Source organism: Halichoerus grypus, chromosome 4 (assembly GCF_964656455.1).
Source record: "Halichoerus grypus chromosome 4, mHalGry1.hap1.1, whole genome shotgun sequence".
Lineage (NCBI taxonomy): Eukaryota > Metazoa > Chordata > Mammalia > Carnivora > Phocidae > Halichoerus > Halichoerus grypus.
In genome coordinates this window covers 93,850,643-93,875,749 of record NC_135715.1, presented here as the reverse complement: position 1 = coordinate 93,875,749, position 25,107 = coordinate 93,850,643, and the positions used below count along the sequence as shown (strand labels likewise).

At 45.6% G+C, this 25,107-nt stretch overlaps 1 protein-coding gene and 1 non-coding gene across 7 annotated transcripts in view; both read left to right on the top strand.

Annotated features, from left to right (window-relative positions):
- The window catches only part of CFAP221 (cilia and flagella associated protein 221), a 90,329-nt gene extending 72,371 nt beyond the window's left edge, over nucleotides 1–17,958 (top strand). For 4 of the 6 annotated variants that reach the window (XM_036079649.2, XM_036079643.2, XM_036079645.2 and 1 more), the window contains 5 exons: nucleotides 4,684–4,842; nucleotides 6,152–6,276; nucleotides 11,699–11,791; nucleotides 13,150–13,245; nucleotides 17,745–17,958. In XM_036079649.2, coding sequence (XP_035935542.2) covers nucleotides 4,684–4,842; nucleotides 6,152–6,276; nucleotides 11,699–11,791; nucleotides 13,150–13,245; nucleotides 17,745–17,853 — 582 coding nt within the window. In that variant the 3' untranslated portion in view covers nucleotides 17,854–17,958. Of the gene's footprint in view, nucleotides 1–4,683; nucleotides 4,843–6,151; nucleotides 6,277–11,698; nucleotides 11,792–11,844; nucleotides 11,998–13,149; nucleotides 13,246–17,744 lie in introns of all 6 variants that reach the window. The other 2 variants (XR_004913231.2, XM_036079648.2) reach the window with 2 other exon arrangements.
- On the top strand, nucleotides 634–739 carry LOC118527717 (U6 spliceosomal RNA). Its single transcript, XR_004913236.1, has one exon. It is a non-coding gene; the product is annotated as a U6 spliceosomal RNA (small nuclear RNA).
- Nucleotides 17,959–25,107: the final 7,149 nt, after the last annotated feature.

Here is a 25,107-nt window from a genome sequence, read left to right as displayed (position 1 = left end):
CTTTAAATCTTATTCAAGAAGAGATAGATAACTCCACTAGCTCCATATCTATTTAAAAAATTGAATTTGTGGTTAAAAAATTTCCCACAAAGAAAACTCCAGCTGCAGATGCCTTCACTGCGGAATTCTGTAATTCATTTAAGGAAGAAATAATACCAAATCCACAAAAACTCTTCCAGAAGATGGAAGACATTACTTCCCAACTCATTCTAGAAGTCAGTATTACTCTGATGCCAAAGCCAGATGGAGACATTACAGGAAAAGAAAAGGATAGACCAGTATCCTTCATGATTTATGAGCATAGAGATAGATGATAGATAGATAGATAGATAGATAGATAGATAGATAGATAGATAGATAGATATAGATAGGTAGATATTAACAAATTATATTCATCATACAAAAATAATGTATCATGAGGATATAGGAACTTATGCCAGGAACACAAGATTAGTTTAACATTCAAAATTCAGTATACTTTACCACATTAACAAACTTAAAAGAAAAAACATATGATCATCTCAATAGGTGCCAAGAAGTAATCTGTCATTCCTGATAAATGCTCTCAGCAATTGAGATAGAGAAGGGAAATTTCTCGACCTGATAAAGAGCATCTATTAAAAACCTGGAGCTGTGCTCACTTCAGCAGCACATATACTAAAAGTGGAATGATACAGAGATGATTGCATGGCTCCAGCACAAGGATGACACACAAATTTGTGAACCATTCCATATTTTATTTTTTTTAAAGATTTTATTTATTTATTTGCCAGAGAGATAGAAAAAAGAGAGAGGGAGAGAGAATGTGTGTGCACAAGCAGGGGGAGGGGCAAAGGGAGAAGCAGGCTCCCCGCTGAGCAGGGAACCTGATGCAGGACTCAATCATGACCTGAGCCAAAGGCAGCTGTTTAACCGACTGAGCCACCCAGGCATCCCACATTCCATATTTTTAGTTCACAATAAATGTATTTAACATCAAACAAGCAAACAAACCTGGAGCTAACATCATACTGAATGGTAATCGACTGAATGCTTTCCCCCTAAAATCAGGAATAAGCCAAAGATGTGTGCCCTTACTAATTCTTTTAAGATTGTAACTATAGACAGTGTGACAAGGCAAGAAAAAGAAATAAGAGGCATCCAGATTTGAAAGGAAGAAACAAAACTATCTTTATTCACAAACAAAATTATTGTCTATATAGAAAAGGAGGAATTTGGAAACCCTAAGAAAAGAAAAGAAAAAGAAAAAAGGAAAGAAATACATGTCACAACTGGTAAAGTATTATAGCAAAGTCTTGGAATGATATTCGTGCATTCAGCCTGGAGGAGGAAAGGTAAAGTGCTCTGGGAGAGAAATATAGAGGGAAGGGTAGACTCCACACACTAACAGTCCAGTTGAGAGGATGGAAATATTCAAGGATTTTTTTTTTTTAACATTGTGAAGTATAGCTTATTGAAGACAATATAAATCCTTGACACATTCAAGGATTTTATAAAGGTACATCATCCAAGCAAAAAAAGAAAGGCCATTATAAACTCTTGGGGGAGGGGAATCAACTAAATCAACTAAAAATCGATACTAACTAAACCAAACTAAAATTTGATGTGATTTTTAAGAGTTAATCGCAGGGGGGCCTGGGGTGGCTCCATTGGTCAAGTGTCCAACTCTTGATTTTGGCTTAGGTCATGATCTCAGGGTTGTGAGATCAAGCCCCTCACTGTGCTCCATGCTGGGCATGGAGCCTGCCTAAGATGCTCTCTCTCCCTCTCCCTCTGCCCCTCTAAACAAACAAACAAACAAAAAAGAGTTAATGGCAAATAAAAGAAAAAACAGAATCCATTTAGCCTTGCTACTAAAACTCTTCCCTATCAGTGACCCGATATTGAACCTTTACAGAAAACTAATCTGAGCCTCTACTTGGCCTGAGAAAGACATATATTTACACAGTTAAGACAAAATAAAAGCTCTTTACTAGTTTCCAACTTTCAAAGACAACTTGTGAACAAAGCATGAGGTCTTGGTTGTGGTTCCAGAATGCAAATGTTGACAATCTCCATAACATAAAAGCAAAACTGTGGAAGAGAGGAGGAAAGGTACAAGAAAGCCTAGGAATGGTCATGTTTTCATTTCACAGGAGTGGGGAGTTGAAATACACACCTAAAGATGATGAAATAAGAAATAGGGGTAGTAGTGCATCATTTCAAGTCACAAAGGTAACTCACAGCAGAACTAAAAATAACAATGTGATTTTCAAAATTGGAAGGAGGAAGTTTGGAAGGAGCATTTGTGTACATGAGCAAAATCCTTATCTTGCATGGGAATGAGTCAATGGATACTGTCTGTCTGAGGTTGATAATAGAGAAATGGAAGAATAAGCATAATGTTTAGAGTAGTGACCATCAGAGACACAAAACTCAGAAATAATGGAAAGAAACAGCCTCTGGGATATGGGCCTGGGGACAAGAAGTGTCCTCAGGAGTCCCATTGCTTTTCATCACATCCTTCCAGCCTGAGTGAGTCACCACATGCATGCATTAGTTTGAGGAAAATTAAAATCATTATGGAATGACCACTCAGACCACGTACTCTGGTAGCCATGGCTACCCAGGGGAATCTGAAGTATGACAACTACTAAAGACAGTGATATTGACATTTCCAAAAATATTTCATTCAGTACGCTTGGCCCAAGGCAGATCGAGAGAGTTGGCCACACAGCAACTTCACACACCCTCAGTATAGGGGATACTCCTGAAGGCCATGCAGTTAACTTCCCCTCCCCGGTGTTGTGCATCTTGCCCCCATCACCACCAGACTTGGGGGCAGCCAGCCCCTCCCCCATCACACCGTCTCTTAGTCTCAGGGAGACTCAGCCTAGCTGGAGTCTAGGTCTCTCCTCCCCCGTTCCCTCTGGAGTCCCTTCCCAGGCACATTCCTGATTGGCCTTTCATCACTTGGGGAGGTGGGAGACTCCTGGCAGTGGGAGTCAACAGTTATCAGATTGTTACACTCCAGTCACTCCCCTTACCCAGGAAGTGGAGTTGTGCTCCTTTTTCCCTTCTTCAGTCCTGCCGGTCTCCCCCACTTCCTGGCTGGGGGTGGCCAAAATTCTCCTTGCTCTACTTCTGGGCATCTCTGTGGTGTAATTATGCAGAGGACCTGGTCCACCCAGGGAGGATGGGAGTGCTCACTCTGTCTTCTGTCCTTGGGTTCTCCTTCCATAATACACTGGAACGGGAAATGTCCCCTAAGTCCCCCGCCACCTCTCTCCTTGCCCTCCTTCCTCCTCACCCACCTTCCTGTATGTTCTCAGACCTCCCCTGCTTTGTCCCCCTAGGGCCCCCACCTTTCACCTGGTTCCCTTCCCACCCTCCAGCCCCCATCTGAGCAAGGGGTCTTCCCTTGAGCTCCAGGGGGTAGAATGCAATGTTTACATTCTCTTCTGTCTCTGTCCCCACCCCCATGCAGTGCTTTGAGGAACCCGAAAAGAATCTGCTGCTGTCAAACATATATATGTGGAGGTGTACCCTAACTCTTCCTCCAACTGCAAGTGCTCCCTGAGGGCTTTGCTTGTTTCTCCATTGCTGTGGGCGATGCAGACTTGGTCAGTGGGCATCCTCCTCTCCCTGCCCTCTGCCTTCCTTTGTATCCTCAAGTCCAGGCAAGGGCCCCCTCCCCATCTTGCTCCCTGGCTCTAGCCGCAGGTCAGCCTCTGCACCAATAGCAGACACTCTCACAGCGTTCTTGACGGGACCACACTTGATTCGGGGCTCTCCCACTCCCGGCATCTGGGTGCTGTAGTGCTCCTCCCCCCACGTCGAGCTGCATTTTCTTCGTTGTGGGAGACATTTGTTTCTTGGCAGGGAGATGGGGTTTCTATAAGCCATGTGGAGTTTTGTTTTGTAAAAAAAAAAAAAAAAATCATATGAATGAACAAAAAGAACAAAACTCCAACTTAGTGCTTCTTAAACATCTGATATGAAACAGCGGTGAGGGGCAGAAGCTCCGTTGTTGTGTTGGGACAAGAGTAGGGTTTGCTGGACTAACCCCAGAAGGGACATTAAAAGGCTTTCTATTTTTGTGTTTTGATGTAGTCGCTCTGGGCCTCTATCAGTTCTGTTGGAAAGTTAGGAAAAAACAGTCTCTCCCTTAAAACCAGATACTGCATACAAATGGAGCCTTCCTGAATTAAAAACATTACCAAAACAATATTAAATGTTGGCATTTCCTGCCTATCAAATGTCACCCTCTTCTTCGTCTTGTTGGTAAAGTAGTTTTTAAGAAGCTAATTTTGTTTTCAAAACCAGGAGCTTATTTGCTTTTTAAAACTAGTTTGCTTATTTAATAAATTCCCCTAATCCATCAAATGTAGACATAAATACAGAACTTGAAGAGGTTTTAAGCCCTGCTTTCAGTGGTACTTCTATCCATGAGAACTTAGTAAATCCACATGGCGTGTACTGAAACTCTTAAACCAGAAGAGTGACTTTTATGAATGACTGTGACTGCCAGTTTGAAGAACACTCTCTTCAGCGGCTTCTCTTTCCCAGACGAGCTGACAGGGACCCAGAGTGTTAGTGCTAGCGGGAGCCATGGGTGACATTGGCTGTCGCCTGCCTGGCCTGGCTTACAAACCGGTAAACAAAAGAGGATTTTTTTTTTTCTTCTCTCTCTCTCTCCTGCAGAATCCCAACCCAGGACTATTTGCTGTGAAGCACCCTCTGACCTACGCAGAAACCCTGATAGATTACCATCTGTGCCCTCACCCCAAGTACAAGTTCATCAGGGAGTCCCACAGGGGGTCCAGCATTCCTCTCACCCAAAAGCAATTTCTCCATCACACGGTAATGGCAGCGGCAGGCTCGCCGGCGGAGCTGGCCCTGGGGCTGCGGGGAAGGGCAGGGGGGCAAGGATGGAGGGGCACAGCTGGGGTTGAGGGAATCGTACCTTCTCATACCGCCGGCCTCGGCTCTGCCCTTGTCTTGTCCGTACCCCACCACGCAGGCTGCATGTGGCCCTTCTTTCAACCTTCTTTCTTTTGCACTCGAAAGCTGTGCCTAATACTCCTTTTAGTCCCATTTCCACCATGGAAAAAAATGATCACATGCCAGGCGAAACCCCATGATCTCACCTCCTCTTTGTTCAACTCCAACAAGTGTAATATCAGAATGGACGAGGTGCACAGTACGGGAGAGGTTCCAGAGAATTCCTTCTCCCCTGAGATGACCGGCCTGACCTGAATGGCCAGAGTCATTTCTTGGAGGTGGCCCTCAGGCCCTGAAAACTCACTAAGTCCCTAACGGATCATTATCTCTGCCCTGCTTCTGCCGACCACACCTCACACCACCTCCTCTTCCTGGGCTACCCACTTGCCTTTGTGATCTACATGTTCTTGTGCAGGGACCCATGTCCCTGGGATCCCTCCCTCTCCTTCTTTCCCCATTTCTACCCATCACCGGACCCCCCAGTCTGCCCCACACAGCAGGCGAATCTCCCACTTCACCCCATGGGCCACCACTGTGCAGTGGGCCCTCCCTGAAAGCCTTCCCTCGGCACAAATCGGGTCTCATTGTTTTCCAGTTTAAAAACCCTCAGTGGTTCCCGCGGCTCAAGGGAGAGGCTCCAAGCTCATCGGCTTGGCCCACAGGACCTTTGTGCCCTGCCTGCCTGTCCAGACTCACTTCCCACCAGTCCCCGTCTGGCCCCGCACTCAGCCCAGCTGGTGTCCCCTGACAGCGCCCTCCCTCGCATGTCTGTGCATTTGCAGGCACTTGGCTCTGCCAGGAATGCCATCTGATGTGCGAATGCTGCTTTGAATGTCGCTTTCGCGTCACATTCACAAAACAGATTGTAAGGCCCGATCTGTCCTCCATCACCAGGCCCAGTTTCTTGTGTGCCTGATGAATCAGGGGGAAGAAAATCTCTCCTTCGTCCCTACTTTAGTTCCCTATGGAATTGTTTGATGTCTTCTGCTAGAGAAGTTGTCTTTTAGCCTCAGAAAAATTCAGTCGAACTTAATGGAATTATATACTTTGGAGCTAAACTTTGAAGATTGCCAAAAAGCCAGTTGAATGAAATAGAAGTCCTTCCTAGACTTGACCTCACCAAACAGTTCCCTTACATGTGGGACCCCGTGCCTGGCTTTCACTGCAGGACATTATTCCTGGGATAATGCACTGGAAGAAGTTCCAGCCCCTGACTCTCTCATCCCTGCCCGAAACCTCGAAGACAGAGACAACACAGAGGTATGCCATAGCTCATCTATTCGTCTCCCAGAGGTATGTTTGCCCCACAGATTACAGAGGCTGTGACCCTCAAAGGTGACCGTCAATATTGTGTCAAATCCTACTTTTAGGATTTTAGGGAAGTTTGCTAGGTAGAGAAGTATGATGATGTATCACTGATCCACATATTTTGAATTGTCCTTTTTTTAAATTTTTATTTATTTGAGAGAGAGAGAGAGCACATGTGCGAGAGAGCGCATGAGTGGGGGGGAGGGGTAGCAGGAGAGGGAGAAGCAGACTCCCCGCTGAGCAGGGAGCCTGATGTGGGGCTCGATCCCAGGACCCTGGGATCATGACCTGAGCCGAAGGCAGATGCTTAACCAACGGAGCCACCCAGGTGCCCCATATTTTGAATTATCTTGAGATAGACTTCTTAAAAAAATTAGTATCACAAGTGGCTGATTGTCCATATTTCAATAAACATGGACAACCAATCCATATAATTCAGCTGAAATATTCATGGTCAATTTTTAACATTCTTGAATTGCCAAAATTAGCCTTCTGCGCCCTTCATATACAACTCCGGTGGAGCTACTTCTCTCTGTGCGGCAGCCTAGCGTTGTCTGCGAGGCCCCACGGCTACCATCCTACACAGACGGAGCTCAGCTGCAGAAACAGAACAGGCAGATGAGCATATTGTTGGACCAAAGAAAGAAGAAATCTAGAGTAAACACATTTTTGCTAGTTTGCTCATTTAGCACCTCTTCAAAGCCCTAAGATCTCAAACAAGGAGTCTGATGCCTTTTCTTTAGGACTCTGGCTGGTCAGAAATCCACTCCTGAGCCTCCGAATTTGCTTCTTTAGTCGGTTGTCCTTACAAACATCGTTAAATAGGTTATTGGCGAGTGGATGTGACTCATATCCAAAATGATGGCCATCAGCAGTCACCTTTCCTTCAAGTCCTTTGATCCAAAATGAGGCCCACCCCCAAGGAAACCTGAGCTCTGCCACTATGTGGGATCAGTAGGTGAGCTCTATACCATCCCCCCCCTTCTCCTGGGTCCTCTGAGGCAGGAACTCAAGCCCCTCCCTCCCCAGAGTGCCCCCCTGGCCTGCGGGAGCTGTGTGACATCAGCCACACTCCTCCGCCTCTTCTCCCAGTCCTCTTGTCCATTAAAACCAGGGGATGGACATTTTCATTTTGGTAGGAGTAAGAAAGCCCACTGGATGTGCCGTGAGCCTGTATACACTATCTACCCACCCTCCCCAGACATTTGAGGGGATCCCTGAAAGCCAGTTTGTGACTCTAGAACACTGAATTGTACTTCTTCCTTCGTTGCCAGAGGAAAAGCTCCTCCTGAATTAAGCAACATTCAGCCTCCCTTCCCTAGGCGTTGCCACAGGCCCTCCCTTTCGGGCTATTTCCTTAGCCCTCCCAGCTGCTGTCCTCTGCCTGGACATTTAACAGGAGACGAGCAAAAAGCACCCCAACCTGGGGTTTGGGACCCGGTAGGAGCTCCAAAAAAATACGAGTTCCTTTTCTGTGGGTTCATCCATGCTTCATCCCTCCTGGAGCCATCTAGAAGAAGCTCAGCCTCTTTGCTCTTCACTTGAGTGTATTTCTAAAATCTGAAAGCTCCAGAATCAGGGGAGACAGTGGAACTGTAGAGAGAATGAACATCTTGGGGGGCCTTGGAGACCGCCCCTGTTCCTCATGAGCTGAGTCACCGGCTCCGTGTCCTTGGGCGAGTTACTTATTACTGAAGCCTGTTGAACAATACCTTTCTGGTCTGCAAAGCAGGGACAGCGATGGCGTCCCCACCGGGCTGTTGTGAGGATCAGAGGGACATGATGATGTGAGGCGTCTCGCACCATCCTTAATAACTACCTGCCCTTCTACCCCCCAACCCCCAGCCACTAAACCTTGGGGTGATTCTGCTGCCACCAGATGGCGATAGTCTGCCACCCGCCTGCCTTCGCTGTGGGGGTGAGGACGCTTCACCCCTCCACCTCCCACCCCATCCCCCCCACCCCCGTACTTGGTAAACCAGGCGTAGCTGGCTGTGGGGTACAGTCCGGAGACTGAATAAACAAAATGACAAAAGGATAAATGGCGAAAAGTGGCCACCAGCTGTCAGCATGTAACATGCACAGGTCTCAAGAATCAAGGGGGGACAAATCCCATTTTTTTTTTTTTCCAAAGCAATGTCCTTGGAAAAATCTCCTGAGGCTGTTCTTTCAAAAAGCTGGCAGCATGCAGTTACCTTGGGCTTGAATTAACCATGAATTAAACATGAATTCTACATGAATTAAAGAAAACTCTCCAGCTATGAGTTGTTACTTTCCACTTCTGTGCCTGAGTGCTCTGTTGGGCCAATTCGTTTCAAAATAAACCGTAATTGCATAACAGATGATAAAATCAAGAGAGGATTCTACATTTCCATATCATGGACTTCCAGGATGTAAGATTCTAGACCCTGTTTTTATTTTTAAAAGCAGTTACAAAATAATAATGGTAATTTTTCTTAAGTTCCTACAAATCCATTAATGATGGATACCTCCTCCTTGCAGTCATTTTGTTTGAATAAATTACCTATTACTTATGAGATGTTTCCTTTGCCCCTGAGAATTATGTGTTTGTTGTCAAACCATGCGATATAGCTATTTACTATTTATTTATTCCAAGTCATTTTTGTATTCCTAATAATCGAAACAGCTCACTTGGCTTCTTTGCTCTTTAATAAATTCAATGAGAACTTGAGTCTCTCTAGGACTTCCATAAAAATCTTGCAAATCAGCAGCGACAGAAGAAGAAATTATCTAATCCAGTAGCACCCCGACTTTCAGATTTTATAGACGGGCAAAATGTCCAGAAGAATTTATTTTATTTTATGTAAATTCAGTTAATTAACATATAGTGTTATCCAGAAGAATTTTGAGAACTGTTTTAGGACCTTCAGGGTTTTGCTTTGCCAAGAAAAGCATTAAAACAAAAGAAAGCAAAACAAAGTGCCCAACAACCATCTACCGTCTCCATCATTTCAATTTCAGAAGAACAAATTAACACACACACACGCAAAAGTAAGAGGAACATGGTCTCAGAATTTAAAACTTGGATAAGTTTGGTGTCGTGAAGAATGCTTGGTTGCTGCCTGGCTGTCTTCCCAGACCAGCCTGCTCTCTGGGGAGTGGTCCGGGCTTTCCACCTCTCAGTACCCCTGCTTGGCAGGAATCCCCCCTGACCACCGCGCTCTAAAGTGGCAGTGGGCTTGTCAGGTAGGACCTGCGTGCTTTGTCAGGAAGTCAATAAATAGGACTAGTCCCAGAGTGGTGGCGCCCAGGTTCCCTTTAGTGAGGAATGGTATTAAAACCAAAACCTGGGTGCTAGGAGGACACATTGCTACTGGGTGGATTAATTCTTGGCCTCCTCAGCAGACAAGCCAGACTCACACACACACACACACACATTTCAGAAATGACGAATTCACACCAATGCTTATAATTCCAGCCCACATCCATAAAGCTATTGCCTACTTGACCCCATTCTGTATTTGTATGTTCCTTCTGCCACTGTGAGTTCCCTGGCTCCTAACACATTTACTCATTACTCAGTTTCATAGAATGTCCAGAGTAGTTTCACAATTGCTTTACCTATAACCATGTTAATAAACAAGCATGATAAATAGAGTTCAGGCTCATTTACAATGCCCCCTGTACCCACATCCCACCCAAACTATGACTAGATAGTCAAATACTGTATTTATAAGTTTCTTGGATTAGTGCTTTCTTTTCCTTTTTCTTTCCTTCCTTCCTCTCTCCCTTCCTTTCCTTCTTTCTTTTCTTCTTTCTTTTTCCTTCTATGATTATGGAATCCATGTGAAATATTATTTGCTTCAATTTGCTTTCAATTTGGGGTTTTTCCCTCTCCTCTGTTATTGATTTAATCTTTTTTTTTTTTTTTTGAATAGGTAGAACAATAACATGCTTTCTTTTTTTCAAGAATTTATTTATTTCTTTGGGAGAGAGCAAGCAAGAGAGATCCCGAGCTGGGGGGAGGGGCAGAGGGAAAAGGGACGAGCAGACTCACCACTGAGCAGGGAGCCAGACGTGAGACTCGATCCCAGGACCCTGGGATCATGACCTGAGCTGAAGGCCGGTGCTTAACCAACTCAGCCACCCAGGCGCCCCATCAAAGACATATGTGCACATGCCAAGGAGGCTTCAATTAACCCCCCTATTTTTCCACATCTGCCTCCTGCCTTACCCTCAGCTCATAATCTTTCTAGGATCTGGGGGGAGGTCGGTTTCCTTCCTGTGTGATCTACACTCTGTCACTGTGTACTCTTCTTCATGAGACAACACTCTTCCCAGCTTCCAAAATTTATTCCAGAAAACTGTTGAAAACTTTTATCCATGTCTGTTTTTTCTCCTCTTCTTCCTTGTTGTGTGTTCAATTTTTATTCCTTTAAAAGGTTTATAAGTAGGGGCGCCTGGGTGGCTCAGTTGGTTTAGTGTCCGACTCTTGATTTTGACTCAAGTCATGATCTCAGGGTCATGAGATGGAGCTCTGCGCTGAGCATGGAGCTTGCTTAAGATTCTCTCTCTTGCTCTCCCTCTGCCCCTCCCGGCTCATGCTCTCCCTCTCTCTAAAAAATTGAAAATAAATAAATAAAAATTAAAAAAAAATAAAAGTTTTTAAGTAGTTGAGACAAAAAAAAGCAAATGCTTGTTCTACCATCTTTTTTTTAAATTTTATTTTATTATGTTATGTTAATCACCATACATTACATCATTAGTTTTAGAAGTAGTGTTCCATGATTCATTGTTTGTGCATAACAGCCAGTGCTCCATGCAGAGCGTGCCCTCTTTAATACCCATCACCAGGCTAACCCATCCCCCCACCCCCCTCACCTCTAGAACCCTCAGTTTGTTTCTCAGAGTCCATAGTCTCTCATGGTTCGTCTTTGTTCTACCATCTTGAAACAGAAGTCTGCTGCCAATTTCTAAACTAATAATATTTTTTCTCCCTATTTTAATTCTTTTAATGTGCTCGATTCCCGGGAATTTTTATATAAAGCTCTAAATATATAATACCAAATAATATATCAGGGGGTGGGGAGGAAGGTTTGAATTTGAATAGAACAACTAAGAAAGACTGTAAAGATGGGTGGGAAATATTAAGAAAAGTGAACTATCCAAATACTGCCTTGTGCCCCCCAAGAAATAACATTAGACACTACCAGCTTGAAAGTTCTGCAAATGGCTTATTTGGCTACATCCTCTAGGATTTGACTGGTACCTGTCACACCGCCTGCCTTTGTCCGTAGGGAAACAGGAGTGGGTTTTCAGGAGTGAGGGACAGAAGAGTAACGGCCTCCCCAGTGGGGAAGTATGAGGGCTTTAGCAAATTGGGTAAAGATCCCAAGACTGCGAATGTGAACCTTTATCCTCGGCTGCCTGTGTGATTCTTCCACAGCTGTGATTCCTTCAACTTAGTCATGCTTCCTAAAAATGTCCCTGCCCTTCTCGACGCCCTGCCAGAAGAAGACAGATTGGAAACAGCTGAACGGTACTTTTTCACCTTTGGTTTCTAATGCGGTCTGTTCTACAAAAATGCCCTAGGTGCTGCAAGAGCTTTCAGAAGAGCACACAGTGCCCAGGTCTGCCACCCAAATGAGTTAAGGCTAACACCCTCCCAGAGCCCTGACTAGGGGATAGCAGGCCAGATTCGTGGTGGGGAGTAGATGGTCTCTGCGGCCTCGCATTCGCTGATGGGTAGGTGCTCCGGGAGCTCGAGGGAGGGGAGAGCAGAGGTGGTGCTCAGGGGGCTTGGGTTAGTACTTAAAAGAGGGTGGGATTTGGAGAGGCATAAAAACTCTAGGCCCCAAACCAAGGTGCTTACGTTTCATTTTACTGGTGAGCATCCAACAGCCTTGAGTCTCCTGTCACTGTGCGCATTTCAACATTTTTCCATATAAATAATCAATTAGTGAAATCCTAAATATCTGAGCTGTCTATCCAGTTCTAAGACTTGCCCACACGCAGTAACACTTGGCAATACCTGAGCATTTGAAGCTCCGAACCCTCCCCTCCCCCAGGAAGGTTGGAGCGCCTTCTATTGAAACCACTGCCTGAGGACACCAGTGAGGATGCTGGAGGCAGGGAGGAATGGTACCCGGCTGCGTGAGGTTCAGAGGAACAGGTCCTGTCTGGCGGGGCCATGCGGAGATGCCCAGCAGCCCAAGGCCTAGCTGACCCCTCCCCCACTCAGCACTGATGTGGGGACCATCGTGACCCAGTTTCCCCATCTTCAAAATGAGAATAATAGAACCTATATTTCCTGCGAGCTGTCAGTTACAGGAGATAATGCTGATGGTGATGACGAGGGTGGTAATTGTAACAAACATTTACCAAGGCACTACTTGTGTGTCGGGCACAGGGCTTTGCATGCAGTGTCATTTACCCCCCATGATGAGGTCTTGCTCTTATCCGCACCTTAGAGACAGGAAAGTACTCACGGGAAATTGATGCTTGCGAAGCACCAGCATGCATGCGGCTGCTTAGCAATCATTAGTTTTCAATCGCTGGGGACTGGAACAGCTTTTGCCGCTTCCAAGGGTAACGCTTTCTTTACAGTCCAAGATACGGTCAGCATTGGTAAATACACGATGTGCACTTGAAAAGAATATAAATTCTATAACCCCACTTTAAAAATTGCTTTTTACTCTCTGGTTATTGTGATTCCTGCCGTTGTTTGTGGAAAGCAGTTTATCAGCCTTATGCTTCTCTTAACATAGGCTCTACAAAATGGGCAGAACTAACATTGAAAGCCGCAAGAATTGCATAATTCTTTAACGATCACAATATTTCTCTATTTTATTTTGGGAAGGAAAACCCATTCCAGCTAAGCCTCTTCTTCCTTTTCAGTGAGCTCTGCGAACAGAATATAGAAGTTATATTGACTCCAGAAATGATTGAAGCAGAATTCCCTATGGTGGACCACACGGACACCAAAAAGGAGAAGTAAGTGGATGCTTTAATGCCTTAGGAAGAGGCAGCCTTCTGATAGAATTTGTCCTACATGAAGTACAGAATTGTCCTGTCGTCCAAATCTAAATATCTCGGGCTTAAAAAAGAGAGAGGTGTGTATCTAATTTTATGCACAATTACGTTCTCTCAAGTGTGGTTGGCAGGCAAACATTTAAAAACTGAACCCAGTTTTTCCATTTGCTTATCATCTAATTTCAGAGGTGTGTTTGTTTGTTATTGATAACTGAATGAGTTTCGTCCGGTATCAGGAACCCAGGCTCTGGAGCCAGAGGAGACTTGTGGCCAAGTCTCAGCCCCACCATTTACGACATGTGAGGTCTCCAGCCAAGTTGCTTACACCTCAGTAACTGAGCCGCAGTGTCCTCATGTATGCCGTGCAGAAAATACAGTGTCCCTCACAGGCCGTGTGAGGGGTAAATGAGACACCAGCACAAGGACATCGAGCCAGTTGCTTGATGTGAACTGGGTGCTCAGCAAATGTGAATGCTTCCCTTTGCCTCTCCCCTCAGGGGCCAAAGAGCTAAGCAAACACATTGTCATCATCCCTCAAAAAATTGGTTTCCTTTTTTTTTTAAATTTTATTTATTTATTTGAGAGCGAGAGAGAGAGCATGAGCGGGGTGAGGGGCAGAGGGAGAAGCAGGCTCTCTGCTGAGCAGGGAGCCCGACGCAGGGCTCGATCCCAGGATTCTGGGATCATGACCTGAGCCGAAGGCAGACGCTTAACCGACTGAGCCACACAGGCGCCCCCCAAAATTAGTTTCGATGAATATGTTTGTAATGGAAATAACCACATATAGTTCATATGGCTTGTAGGTTTGAAATTCCAGGTGTGCTTTTGAAACTTCTTTTTCTTTTAAAAAATGCCTTTTTTTATTATTAAAGAATCAGAAAATACAGAAAAATATAAAAAAATTAAAACAATAGGGGCTCCTGGCTGGCTCAGTCAGTAGAGCATGTGACTCCTGATCTCGGGGTTGTAATGTAGAGATCCAACCCAGGTTGGATGTAGAGATTACTTAAAAAAAAAAAAAAATCTTAGAAAAAAATTTTTTAATTAGAAATAAAAATATAAAAATAATAATACCACCCAGAGGTATTATTGTACCTTGTACATTCTGATGTCTGGTCTTCCAAATATTTACTTATTTGATATATATATATATACATATATTATTTAACATATATGTTAATATATATTACTGTTAATATAATTATATTGATTATATATTATTATATATGTTTTAACAAAATTTAATCGTGTTATTCATATTGTTTTTATCTTCTGCACTTATATTTGGCAAGATACTATAAACGTATATTTATAAATATAGGAATACATCCTTATATTTCACCATAATTTATTTAACCAACCTTTTTCTGATGATAATGTAAACCCTTTTCAGTGTTTTGCTGTTACCAATAGTGCTGTAGTCAACCTCCTTGTGCCATAATTCCTTGCAAACTTATCAGGGACTATTTCCTCAGGATAAATTCCTAGAAACATAAATGCTAGATCAATGTGCATATTAAGGTTTTACTGTATATGATTTAATTCCATTTGGAGTACATCAACATACCTCCTACCAGCAGAGGTCACGACTGCCCACATTCAAATGCCCTGAATAACATGGAAAAGTATCATTTTTTCCTCTTCTTTAGAATAGGATTTAAAAAGGACCTTCTCGTTGTCTTAATTTTAACTTCTATGTTTACAAGTGATATTATAGGGCCGCCTGGGTGGCTCAGTCGGTTGAGCGTCTGCCTTCGGTTCAGGTCATGATCCCCAGGGTCCTGGGATCGGGCCCCACATTGGGCTCCCTGCTCAGCAGAGAGCCTGCTGCTCTCTCTCCCTCTGCTGCTCCCCCTGCTTGTGTGCTCTCTCTCTCTCTGTCTCTGTCAAATAAATAAAAAATTAAAATTAAGAAAAAATCTACAAGTGATATTATAAATAAAGTTTCTTATGCTTACCAACTATTTTTCTTCTTTAATGAGGAGTTTGCTTTGCCTTTTCTGTAGGAAGCATTTATTTGTTTCTTATCTATTTCTGAATCTCTCATACATTAAGGATAATTACCCTTTCTTAGATATGTTATAAATATCTCAGTTTGTCTCGTCACTTTGTCTGGAGTGGTTTTGGGAGCTCCTTCCTTTTCTGAAATGAATTCCCCCCCACATGTTTTAAAGTAGTGTGGGGTTCCTTTGGCTTGTTTGTGATGGTTTCAGAAGCCTACAGCAACCAATACTTCTCAGAAAACTGATCAGCAGTTTCTAGGAAGAGAAAATTTAGGAAATAAAAATGTTAAATAGAATTTCAGTGAGCCTCTGTTTTGCTCAGGTAATTACCAATAAAATATCATGTTATACTCCATAACACATAAACTCTCATATACCTTAACAAATAGATGCACTTTGCATTGCATCTTGTTTCAGTTTTCAAACAATAGACTGAGACTTTTAAATAAAAACCTTTTTTTCTATTTCAAAACTTACCCCTGGAGAAACAGTGGCTTACCACATGAATGGAGAAATACCCAGTACCCTCTCTGTTCACGTGCTGTCATGTGGTTTTTCACCCTTTATGCTACAGAGTAAATGTTGAATGCCACTTGATTATCAAATTATTATTAAATGAAAGGGAAGTTAGAAAATAAACTAACAGTGAACTCTAAGCATTTCCTGCACATCAAATTCACTTCCGGGGCGCCTGGGTGGCTCAGTCGTTAAGCGGCTGCCTTCGGCTCAGGTCATGATCCCAGGGTCCTGGGTTCGAGCCCCATATCCGGCTCCTTGCTCAGAGAGAAGCCTGCTTCTCCCTCTCCCACTCCCCCTGCTTGTGTTCCTGCTCTCGCTATCTCTCTCTCTGTCAAATAAATAAAATCTTTAAAAAAAAAATTCACTTCTAATTTTTTCAAAATACATATACATTTGACCCACTTTCAATAGACATATCATGGCATTTTTAATTCACCCATTTTTCAGTTCAGATTATTTTATGTACATTTTTTTCACATGTCAAAATTATCAACATAATCATCATTTTCTTGGCTGGGGAGTATTCCAACAGGTTGATAGCCCCTAGATGGTTTTGGAAAGTTCATTGGTTCAGAAATTCTCTTCAGCTCGTATCAAGCATCATCCGATGCTCAGTTTTGTCTTCTCCGTCCCTGCTCGGTCCCTTTCTCACCTCCTTCAGCCTCAGCCAGGAGCTACCAGCATCCTCACTGTCAGACACGCACACAGAACTTGGACAGAACAGAAAGAACACATCAGTGGTGTTTCATTTCCCACGAAGACTATCTATTTGGTCTTTGGAAAATTCTGTTTTCATGGATGCAAAGAATCATATGTTCTCCCTCGACAGCTGTATAATTTTTTTTTAAGTTTTATTTATTTATTTGACAGAGAGAGACACAGCAAGAGAGGGAACACAAGCAGGGGGAGCGGCAGACAGAGGGAGGGGAGAAGCAGGCTTCCCGCCGAGCAGGGAGCCCAATGCGGGGCTCGATCCCAGGACCCCAGGACCATGACCTGAGCCGAAGGCAGACGCTTAACGACTGAGCCACCCAGGTGCCCCCGACAGCTGTATAATTAACCCAAGAGATCCTTTGCTGCCCTGGTGGTGATCTCAGCCCCCTCAAGACCCACTAAAGGGAATAAAATGTCCAAGAAACTGCGAGAGTGACTTCAGTTGCTGACACATCATTCAACACTTCTCAGTTTCCGCAGTATCACTCAACCATTAACATCTTTAAAGGGAGACATCACCTATATATATATTTAAAATTGCTTCCATTAAATGATGCCAATTAATATTTTTATGACATGTATCAGGGAACATTTTATTTTTTTATTTTTTTTAAAGATTTTATTTATTTATTTGACACAGAGAGAGAGAGAGAGAGATATCACAAGTAGGCAGAGCGGCAGGCAGAGAGAGAGGGAGAAGCAGACTCCGGCTGAGCAGGGAGCCCAATGTGGGGCTCGATCCCAGGACCCCGAGATGACTTGGCCATGCTAAGAAACTCGTGTAGCTGACATCAGAAGCCAGGTTTGAATCACTTACCAGCCAAGTGTTTTCACTGGTAACTAAATTATCACTAAGTATAGTTTAAAATAGATGTATGTGATATCAATCTTATATAAAAACATATAAAACAAGTCCTCCAGGAGCCATTGGGTGGCTCAGTTGGTTAAGCGTCTGCCTTCAGCTCAGGTCATGATCCCAGGGTCCTGGGATCAAGCCCGGCGTCGGGCTCCCTGCTCGGTGGGGAATCTGCTTCTCCCTCTGCCCCTCCTCCTGCTTGTGCTCAACACACTCTCTCTCAGATAAATAAATAAAATCTTAAAAAAAAAAATAAAACAAGTCCTCCAGGCTTCACTATCCCCGCAATCCTGAGCCAGCATCCGGCGCATGTGGGTGAGCTGTCACCAAGTGCCCTAATGTGTCCTTGTCGGGTGTCTGATCTGCAGAGAGGCCAAAGAACAAGCACAGCCAACGGAGAAGTCAGGAGAAAAGGTGCAGGAGGAGATGAAGATTCTGCGGGGCAAAGCTCTCAACTCGTACCTGATTCTAGGATAAAAGTCTCCAGGAGGTCAGTTCCTCTCTTTGGCTTTCTGCCGGTCACTGTGTCCATTGACGTTCCAGTCGTTTTTGGAATTAAACTCTCTAGAGAATAAAATTGAAATGTAGATGATGAATACATTTGTAAGTGTTCATTTTTCTTTTGAAAAATAAGATGTCACCCGTAGGATGGCAGTGTTGGAAGCTCCTTGGTGCAAGATTGGGTGCTGGCACCAAGATTTCTGGAGCAAGCTACCAGCCACCCACCGCGCCGAGAGCCCCAGCGCCGGTGCCGATGGCCTTCTGCAGGTGGTGTAGTGCGGGGGCCAGAGGTAGGCGGGTCCGGAGCGGGACTGCTCTCTCACCTCTGCATGGAAGTAGCCCGTCGACCCTGAGCACCCCAGCCTTCATGAGGACGCTGGCTCCCCAAGCATCTAGGTGACGGCCCACACTCGAGAGCAGGGACTGGAAGTGGAGGGGGACGCTATGGGGGACTCGAGCTTGCAGACTGGTTTGGAAGCAACTGGACAATATCCCTCTGGAAACTCTCAGAAACACCTGAGGCAGAAGGTCATTGCCATTGGGTCAGGAGTCTCTGTGAACACAGCAGTGAAAACCAGGCATTCTGATTGTGTTTGTTAACAGGACCCCATTCATTTGCACAAGCTGGGAAGACTGAGGGCATTTGGGTTATAGGCTAACAACCCATAATTATCCAAGTATATTTGGAGGTATTCCCTCCATCCCTTTTTCTGTGCATACATTTAAGCAGCTGATATCAGACTATCTGCATAGTTTTGAAAGGGCTCTTCATTAACTCATTGATTCTGGCCTTTTTTCTGGGATTGGTTTTCCTATCATGAAACCAAAACTCTTTAGGGACAGGACCCTAGCTACGGTGTGTTTGAGGCAATTCACATGCACTAGACAATTAAATGTTGTTAATGACCATTTCCTCGTTGTCAGTATAATAGGTACACAAGCGAGCCTGAGTCATTTCTTCAGTGTTCTCAAAGACCAGCCCAGGCCATGTGCGAAACAGAGGTTTTCATCACTCAGTTACAGGCCAGGTCCCTCTGGGGAATGCACTGTGGAGAGAGAGGGAGGGAGAGACCAACAGCACCAGGGGGACGCCATGGCTTTCCTCAAAACTAGGGTTGGCAGATACAACTGTGCTGTATCTGAACTGAAACTGAATTTCGGATAGCCAACAAATAATATTTACTGTAAACATATCCCAATAGGGTATGTATGCACCATTTGGGACATATTCCACTAAAAAAAAAATTCATTGTTTATCGGAAATTCATATTTACCTGGGCATCCTACATTTGTATTTGCCGAATCTGCCAACAGCGTTCAACGCCCAGCAGTCTTGTGAGAGATGCTGTGCGAATGAATGATGGGATGGCTGCCTGAGGCGGAGAGGCAGAGATTAACGTGGAAGTCGTGTGTGAGGTGTGAGGCAGGCTTTCTGAACGGGGACGACAGTCCCTTTCCCCTGGAGTCTGCTGCGTGCCAGGCCCCCTGTTATGGGTCAGCTCTGTGAGTCCTCACATCCTCCTGGGCAGAGAATCCCAAGGATCCCAGAAGCCAGGGGGTTCCTCAAGCTGGTGAAAACCCACAAGGCCCGTGCGACCCCGAGGCCTGGCAGAATCAGGGAGGGACTCTTCAGGCGCCCAGAACTCCAGCTCGGTCAGCTGTGCTGGGCAGGAGGGGCAGTGGGAGACAGCGACCCTGCCGGCCTCGGCCTGGGACACCAGAGTCTTCTTTCTGGAGTCACCCACAATGACCCACAGCAGACCCACCGCCTCCTCCTCCTTTCTTACGCTACCAATTTGTCCTGCCTCGTCTGCTTAAGGGACACAAGGAGGTCACATTACTTTTACTCTTCGAAGTTCACAATTTGTATCTCCCATCCCACCCATAACAAGAATGTCACACTCGCCTTCCAGGGGTTCCTTTTTCCTCCCAGGATAAGGCCAAGGCCCCTGGGGAGTCCTCCTCAGCCCCAGAGACTGGTCTTGATGAGCGCTAAGGAGCCAAGACCTTTGACTGCCCCAGCTCGGTGTCCTGCAGGCTGCTGTCGGATGGACGTCCATCTGCTGTGGGGCCAGAGGCTCATGTCACCACGACAGGATACATAGTGGTTCTCCAGGTGGAGGAGGGCAGAGTGGCCTGGGCTATGGCGCACATACACGCACGCACACACACACAAAGATGTACACACATATGCACAAAATTCAGAAGAGTTACTGAGGGCCATCCAAGAGCTGGGCCTGGATCCAGGTCCAGCAAGGGATACTACCCCAAGCCTGCCCCGTGACAAAGGGGACACACCATCAACAAAAACCAGACTTTACACGTGTGATAGAAAACCAGGGTGTGAGAAGTGCTACAGAGAAAGACTAACATATGGCACGGGGAGAGCAAGTGGCTGCAAGAGCCATTCAGAGGAGGCGTCCCTGAGCAGAGACCTGACCGCAGGAAGGAGCAAGCCAGCTGTCATTTGGGGACAGAGCCGTCCAGGCAGCTGGGACGTCATGTTCAGAGGCCCTCAGAGGAAGTGCGTGTGGCCTGCGGGAGGACTAGGGAGAGGAGGCCCAGGTAGCTAAAGCAGAGGGAGCTGCAGGGAAAGGGGTAGGGAAGGAACACAGAGGTGGCCAGGAGGCTGGCCACGCGGGATCTTGCCGCCAGGACTTTGGATTTGGGATTTCATCCTAAGTCAGGGAGTCCTTGGAGAGTTTTGAGCAGGGGAGTAACAGGAGCTATTTTCTGTTTTAAACACACTTTAAGGGCCCGTGTGGAGAACTGGCCATAGGAACAGGGGTGGAATGAAGACCACGAGAGAAAGCTGGCACCAGAATGCCCCAATCGGAACTCCTGCCGTCTGGCACCAGAGCCTTTTGTGAGAGTGGGCTGGTCGGGCTCATCCCAGAGTCAGGCATCTTGTGGCACCAGCAGAGGACAACAAACGTGGGTGCTCCTGCTGGAATCAGGGAAGAAAGGTGCAAAGCAGGGCTCCCCTGGGACACAGCTCCCCTGCCCGCCACCCTAAGCCAGGCATCTGCATGGTAAGGGCCGTGCTCTACAGCTGGGACATGGGGTGGACGGTGGGCCAGGCTTTATTCTATTTATTCATCTGAGAGAGAGAGCAAGAGAGATCACAGAGGGAGGGGGAGAGGCAGTCTCCCCGCTCAGCGATGCGGGGCTCAATCCCAGGACCCTGGGCTCATGACCTGAGCTGAAGGCAGACGCTTCCCCGACTGAGCCACCCAGGCGTCCAGGGCCAGGTTTTATTCCGGGAAATGATGCTGCTGCTCTTCTTGGATAGAGAGAGATCTCAACCTGGCTGTGCATCAGAAGCACTTGGAGACCGTAAACACACGAAGCCTGAGCCCTAGCTCAGACCCAGCTCAGACCAGCCGGAGTAGGACTCAGGTAATAACAGTTTTTCAAGCTCCCTGGATGGATCTGCTGTGCAGCCAGAGTTGAGAAGTCCTGGCCTCTAGGATAAAGTCCACATTCCTTACAACGGGGCTCCAGACCATTGTTTCTCCATGTTCCATCTCTAGTTTTCTTTGACAACCTCTTCTCTCCCTTCGGGGAAGCGGGGAGAGCCTGGCCTTGGTGCTGATTGGTTGCAGACGAATCTCAGCTCCTCTCTGACGGTGGGGCTCTCTGAACATGTCCGAACTTCCATTTCCTGGTACGCATTCTCCGGTACGCCCTTCACCGTGGGCTGTCCCCCACAATGGGGGGAAGTGTGAAAATTGGGAAGTGTGAAAAGTGTAAATTAGGAAGTGTGAAAAGTATACCTGGCATTAACAAGAGCTCAAAAATAGGAGAGCCCCTTACCTCACAGGGTGGGACCTAGACATCAGTAATTTTTTTAAATTATTTTGAAATCATTTTAGACTTAAGGAAACTTTGCAAACTTCATACAGAGAGTCCCATGGATATTTTATCCAGCTTTCCCTGACGTTCACATCTACTATGGCACAATTATCCCAAACCGGAAATTAAAATTGTCATAGCGCCATTGATAATCTTCTATTGATGATTTCCATGAGCGCCCTTCTCCCTCACTTGTTTATTTATTTAGTTAGTATTCAGTGTTTATTTCTATCAGAATGGAATAATGGATGTTTATTTTATTATATGTGCTATAATACAACACTATCATTTATTCTGTTGCTCAAATTGTTCCAACTTTGGCCAATGAGAACTCCTTCAGCTTCACTCTGTGCCCTGTCAGCATGCCCCCATCCTTTCCAAAGTACTTCCTTACTTTATTAAAAGATATTCCAGGGGCGCCTAAGTGGCTCAGTTGGTGAAGCGTCTGCCTTCGGCTCAGGTCATGATCACAGGGTCCCATGATCCAGTCCGGCATCGGGTTCTATGCTGTGTGGAGTCTGCTTAAGTTTCTCTCTCCCACTCCCTCTACCCCTGCCCCCCTACCCCTCTCTCTCTTTCCCTCTCTCTCAAAATAAATAAATAAATCTTAAAAAATAAAAAAATATTACAGGTTCATCTTGTATTTTCTCTGCCTCAGCTCTGCAGTCAACTATTTCTCTAGAAACCCTTTTGTTGATGTTATTATGAAGGATGCTTAGAAACTAATACCTGGGTGCTTATTGCTCCTGGGGTCTCTGCTTCTGGGCTCTCTCAGTGGACAGAGCTGGGAAATTGATGTATTTTTACCAACCCACACATATACACACATCCATATCTCTGTCTCTCTCTCTCTCCCCCTGTATACATCAAGAACATAAAATTGATACTGATACTTCTGATTTTTTTAAAAGACTTTATTTATTTGACAGAGAGTGAGCCAACCAAGGGGAGCAGCAGAGGGAGAAGGAGAAGCAGGCTCCCCACTGAGCAAGGAGGCTGATGCGGGGCTCGATCCCAGGACCCTGGGATCATGACCTGAGCCGAAGGCAGCCGCTTCACCGACTGAGCCACCCGGGTGCCCCTTCTGATTCTAATCACCAGTTTGTTTCAGCCTTCCTTTTAACTCCTTTGTAACTTTTTTTTTCCTCCCACAGTGATTAACCCCACTCTCATTATCTACAGTGTGTTTATTTGTTCACTTTTAGCACATCCGTGAAGGAATGTCCGAATTGCTCACCTATCTCCCTGTGAGAAACACATGTTTTAACTAGATTACAGTATTTGCCTTCTTCTTGTCTTTAGCATTACAGAGTCCAATTAAATACAGTTTTCCGAAGGTAAGGCTTTTATTTTTTTTTCTCCACTCTTGTTCATGTGGTTACGCCATGCATTTGGGATAGAGTTAGGCTCATCTGCTCCTGTTTATATTCCATCCGTGGTTCCCCCACATCCTAGTTGGGTTTAATTATTTGTTTATATTTAGGGTATGCGCAGGGTTTGCGGAACATTACCGTGGTTCTGAGAGCCAGAGCCACACAAAAAGATGCTCGGGGAAGGGTCTGTCCCTCCTCATCTTACCACCCCGTTCATCCCCACCCTGTAGGTAACCAGGCTCTTCAGTTTCTGGTTTATCCTCCGCATCGGTAATTTTTGTAAATCTCTCTGGAACTGAGAACCCCACTCTCCTCTCTGCATTCCTCCTCCACACTCTCGCCTCTCAGAAGTTCCCCAAACACAGCGCGCTCGGGCACACCCTGAGCCTTGGCCCTTGCTGTTCCTAAGGTGCTGTTCCAACCCCTTCTGGCCTTCCCATCCCAGTTCAGACTTCCCCTGGCCCCCTTGGCCTCCGGTTCTCTGGCACTGCACCTCCCTCTAAGGTGGGGCTTAAGTCTTTCATCTAGGCACCTAGTCTCTGCTACTACAGAGGAGGGAGGGGCCCGGCCTTGGTGCTCCAGGGACTCCCTGCCCTCAACACCCAGATTCAACACCACTTTGTCGACTGCTTCGTTCCGCACGTCCAGCCTGCCATTAGTGAGCCCCTGGCTAACCCCACCTACTCCTTCCCCCTTCCTTCCTGGGCGCCCAGCACTGCTGCTCAGGGCTTGTTACACGGCTTTGAAGCTGGGCTCCTGTCAGTGCATGTATTTACATCCATCGCCTGTTCCCCACCTATAAAGAGGGCCAATTTCTTTTGTTTTCTCTCCCTGCCTTCCAAGGGTCATTTTACAGCCCTGGGGAGGATTGTGTGACTGTGTTGGGGATCTGGCGCCACCTGGTGGATGCCACAAGAAAGGCCTCATCTGCTTCCCAAATACACTGTGGCCGACGATTTCCACCAGGAAACAAACCAGCTTCAAAGGTCGAATACTGTCTGTGCTTTTCTTCCTTTTTTTCAGACCACCTTTAGATGGGAAAAGGCAAGGAAACCTTCTATGCATTGTCTTCCATGATCAATCCCACAGGAAAATTTTCTTCAGTGGAATCCCTGACCCCATGAAGTTTGGGGGCTTCCTTATGGGATTAGTTAGCCCGGTTCTCCAGGGATTGTGGATATAGTCGAAGGTTGGCTGCATGAGTCAGGAGCTCAGGGTTAAACAGTGGTCTCTCAAGACCTGCCAGCTTCTTCTCTCTTGTGTTTACTCAGATTATCTCAGCTCTCTCTAAAGCAGAGAAATAGAAAACTACAGAACCGGAGGATAATTCACTACCGTTGCTCCATTTTACAAGTAATTATAATTGCTTCCTTTTTTAGGACTTTAAGTTTGTGAAGCATTTTCTCAATGATCCTCAATGTTCTGAGGCACACAGACTGGCTGTTATTATCGTGACATATATGGGGAAACTGAGGCCCAGAGAGATTCATGGACTTGCCCAATTAACAGAAGAGCCAGGTCTGGGCGGAACCTGGGCTGCCTGATTCCAAATCCACTCTTCTCTCTACCACATGAAAAAAAATCAGTGGAAGTAGAAATTTTACAGTTTTATATTTCTTTACTTTTTATTTAAATGTTCAGATTTGGGGTTTCTAAGTGTCACATAATGTTATTTAGGGGCACCTGGGTGGTGCAGCCAGTGAAGTGTCTGCCTCTGGCTCAGGTCATGATCCCGGGGTCCTGGGATCCATCCCCGCATCGGGCTCCACACTCAGCGGGGAGTCTGCTTCTCTCTCTCCCTCTGCCCCTTCCCCTGCTTGTGCTCTCTTGCCCGCTCAAATATATAAACAAAATCTTTTAAAAAATATTTATATTTTACTTAATTATTTGTTCTTTAAAATATGTAATATGGAAAAAGCACAAGTTAGCAAATTTCCTAGCTCTAAAATCAGTTTGGATCTAAAGAAATCAGACAGTATGTTTACCCCAAAGGGCAGTGGCC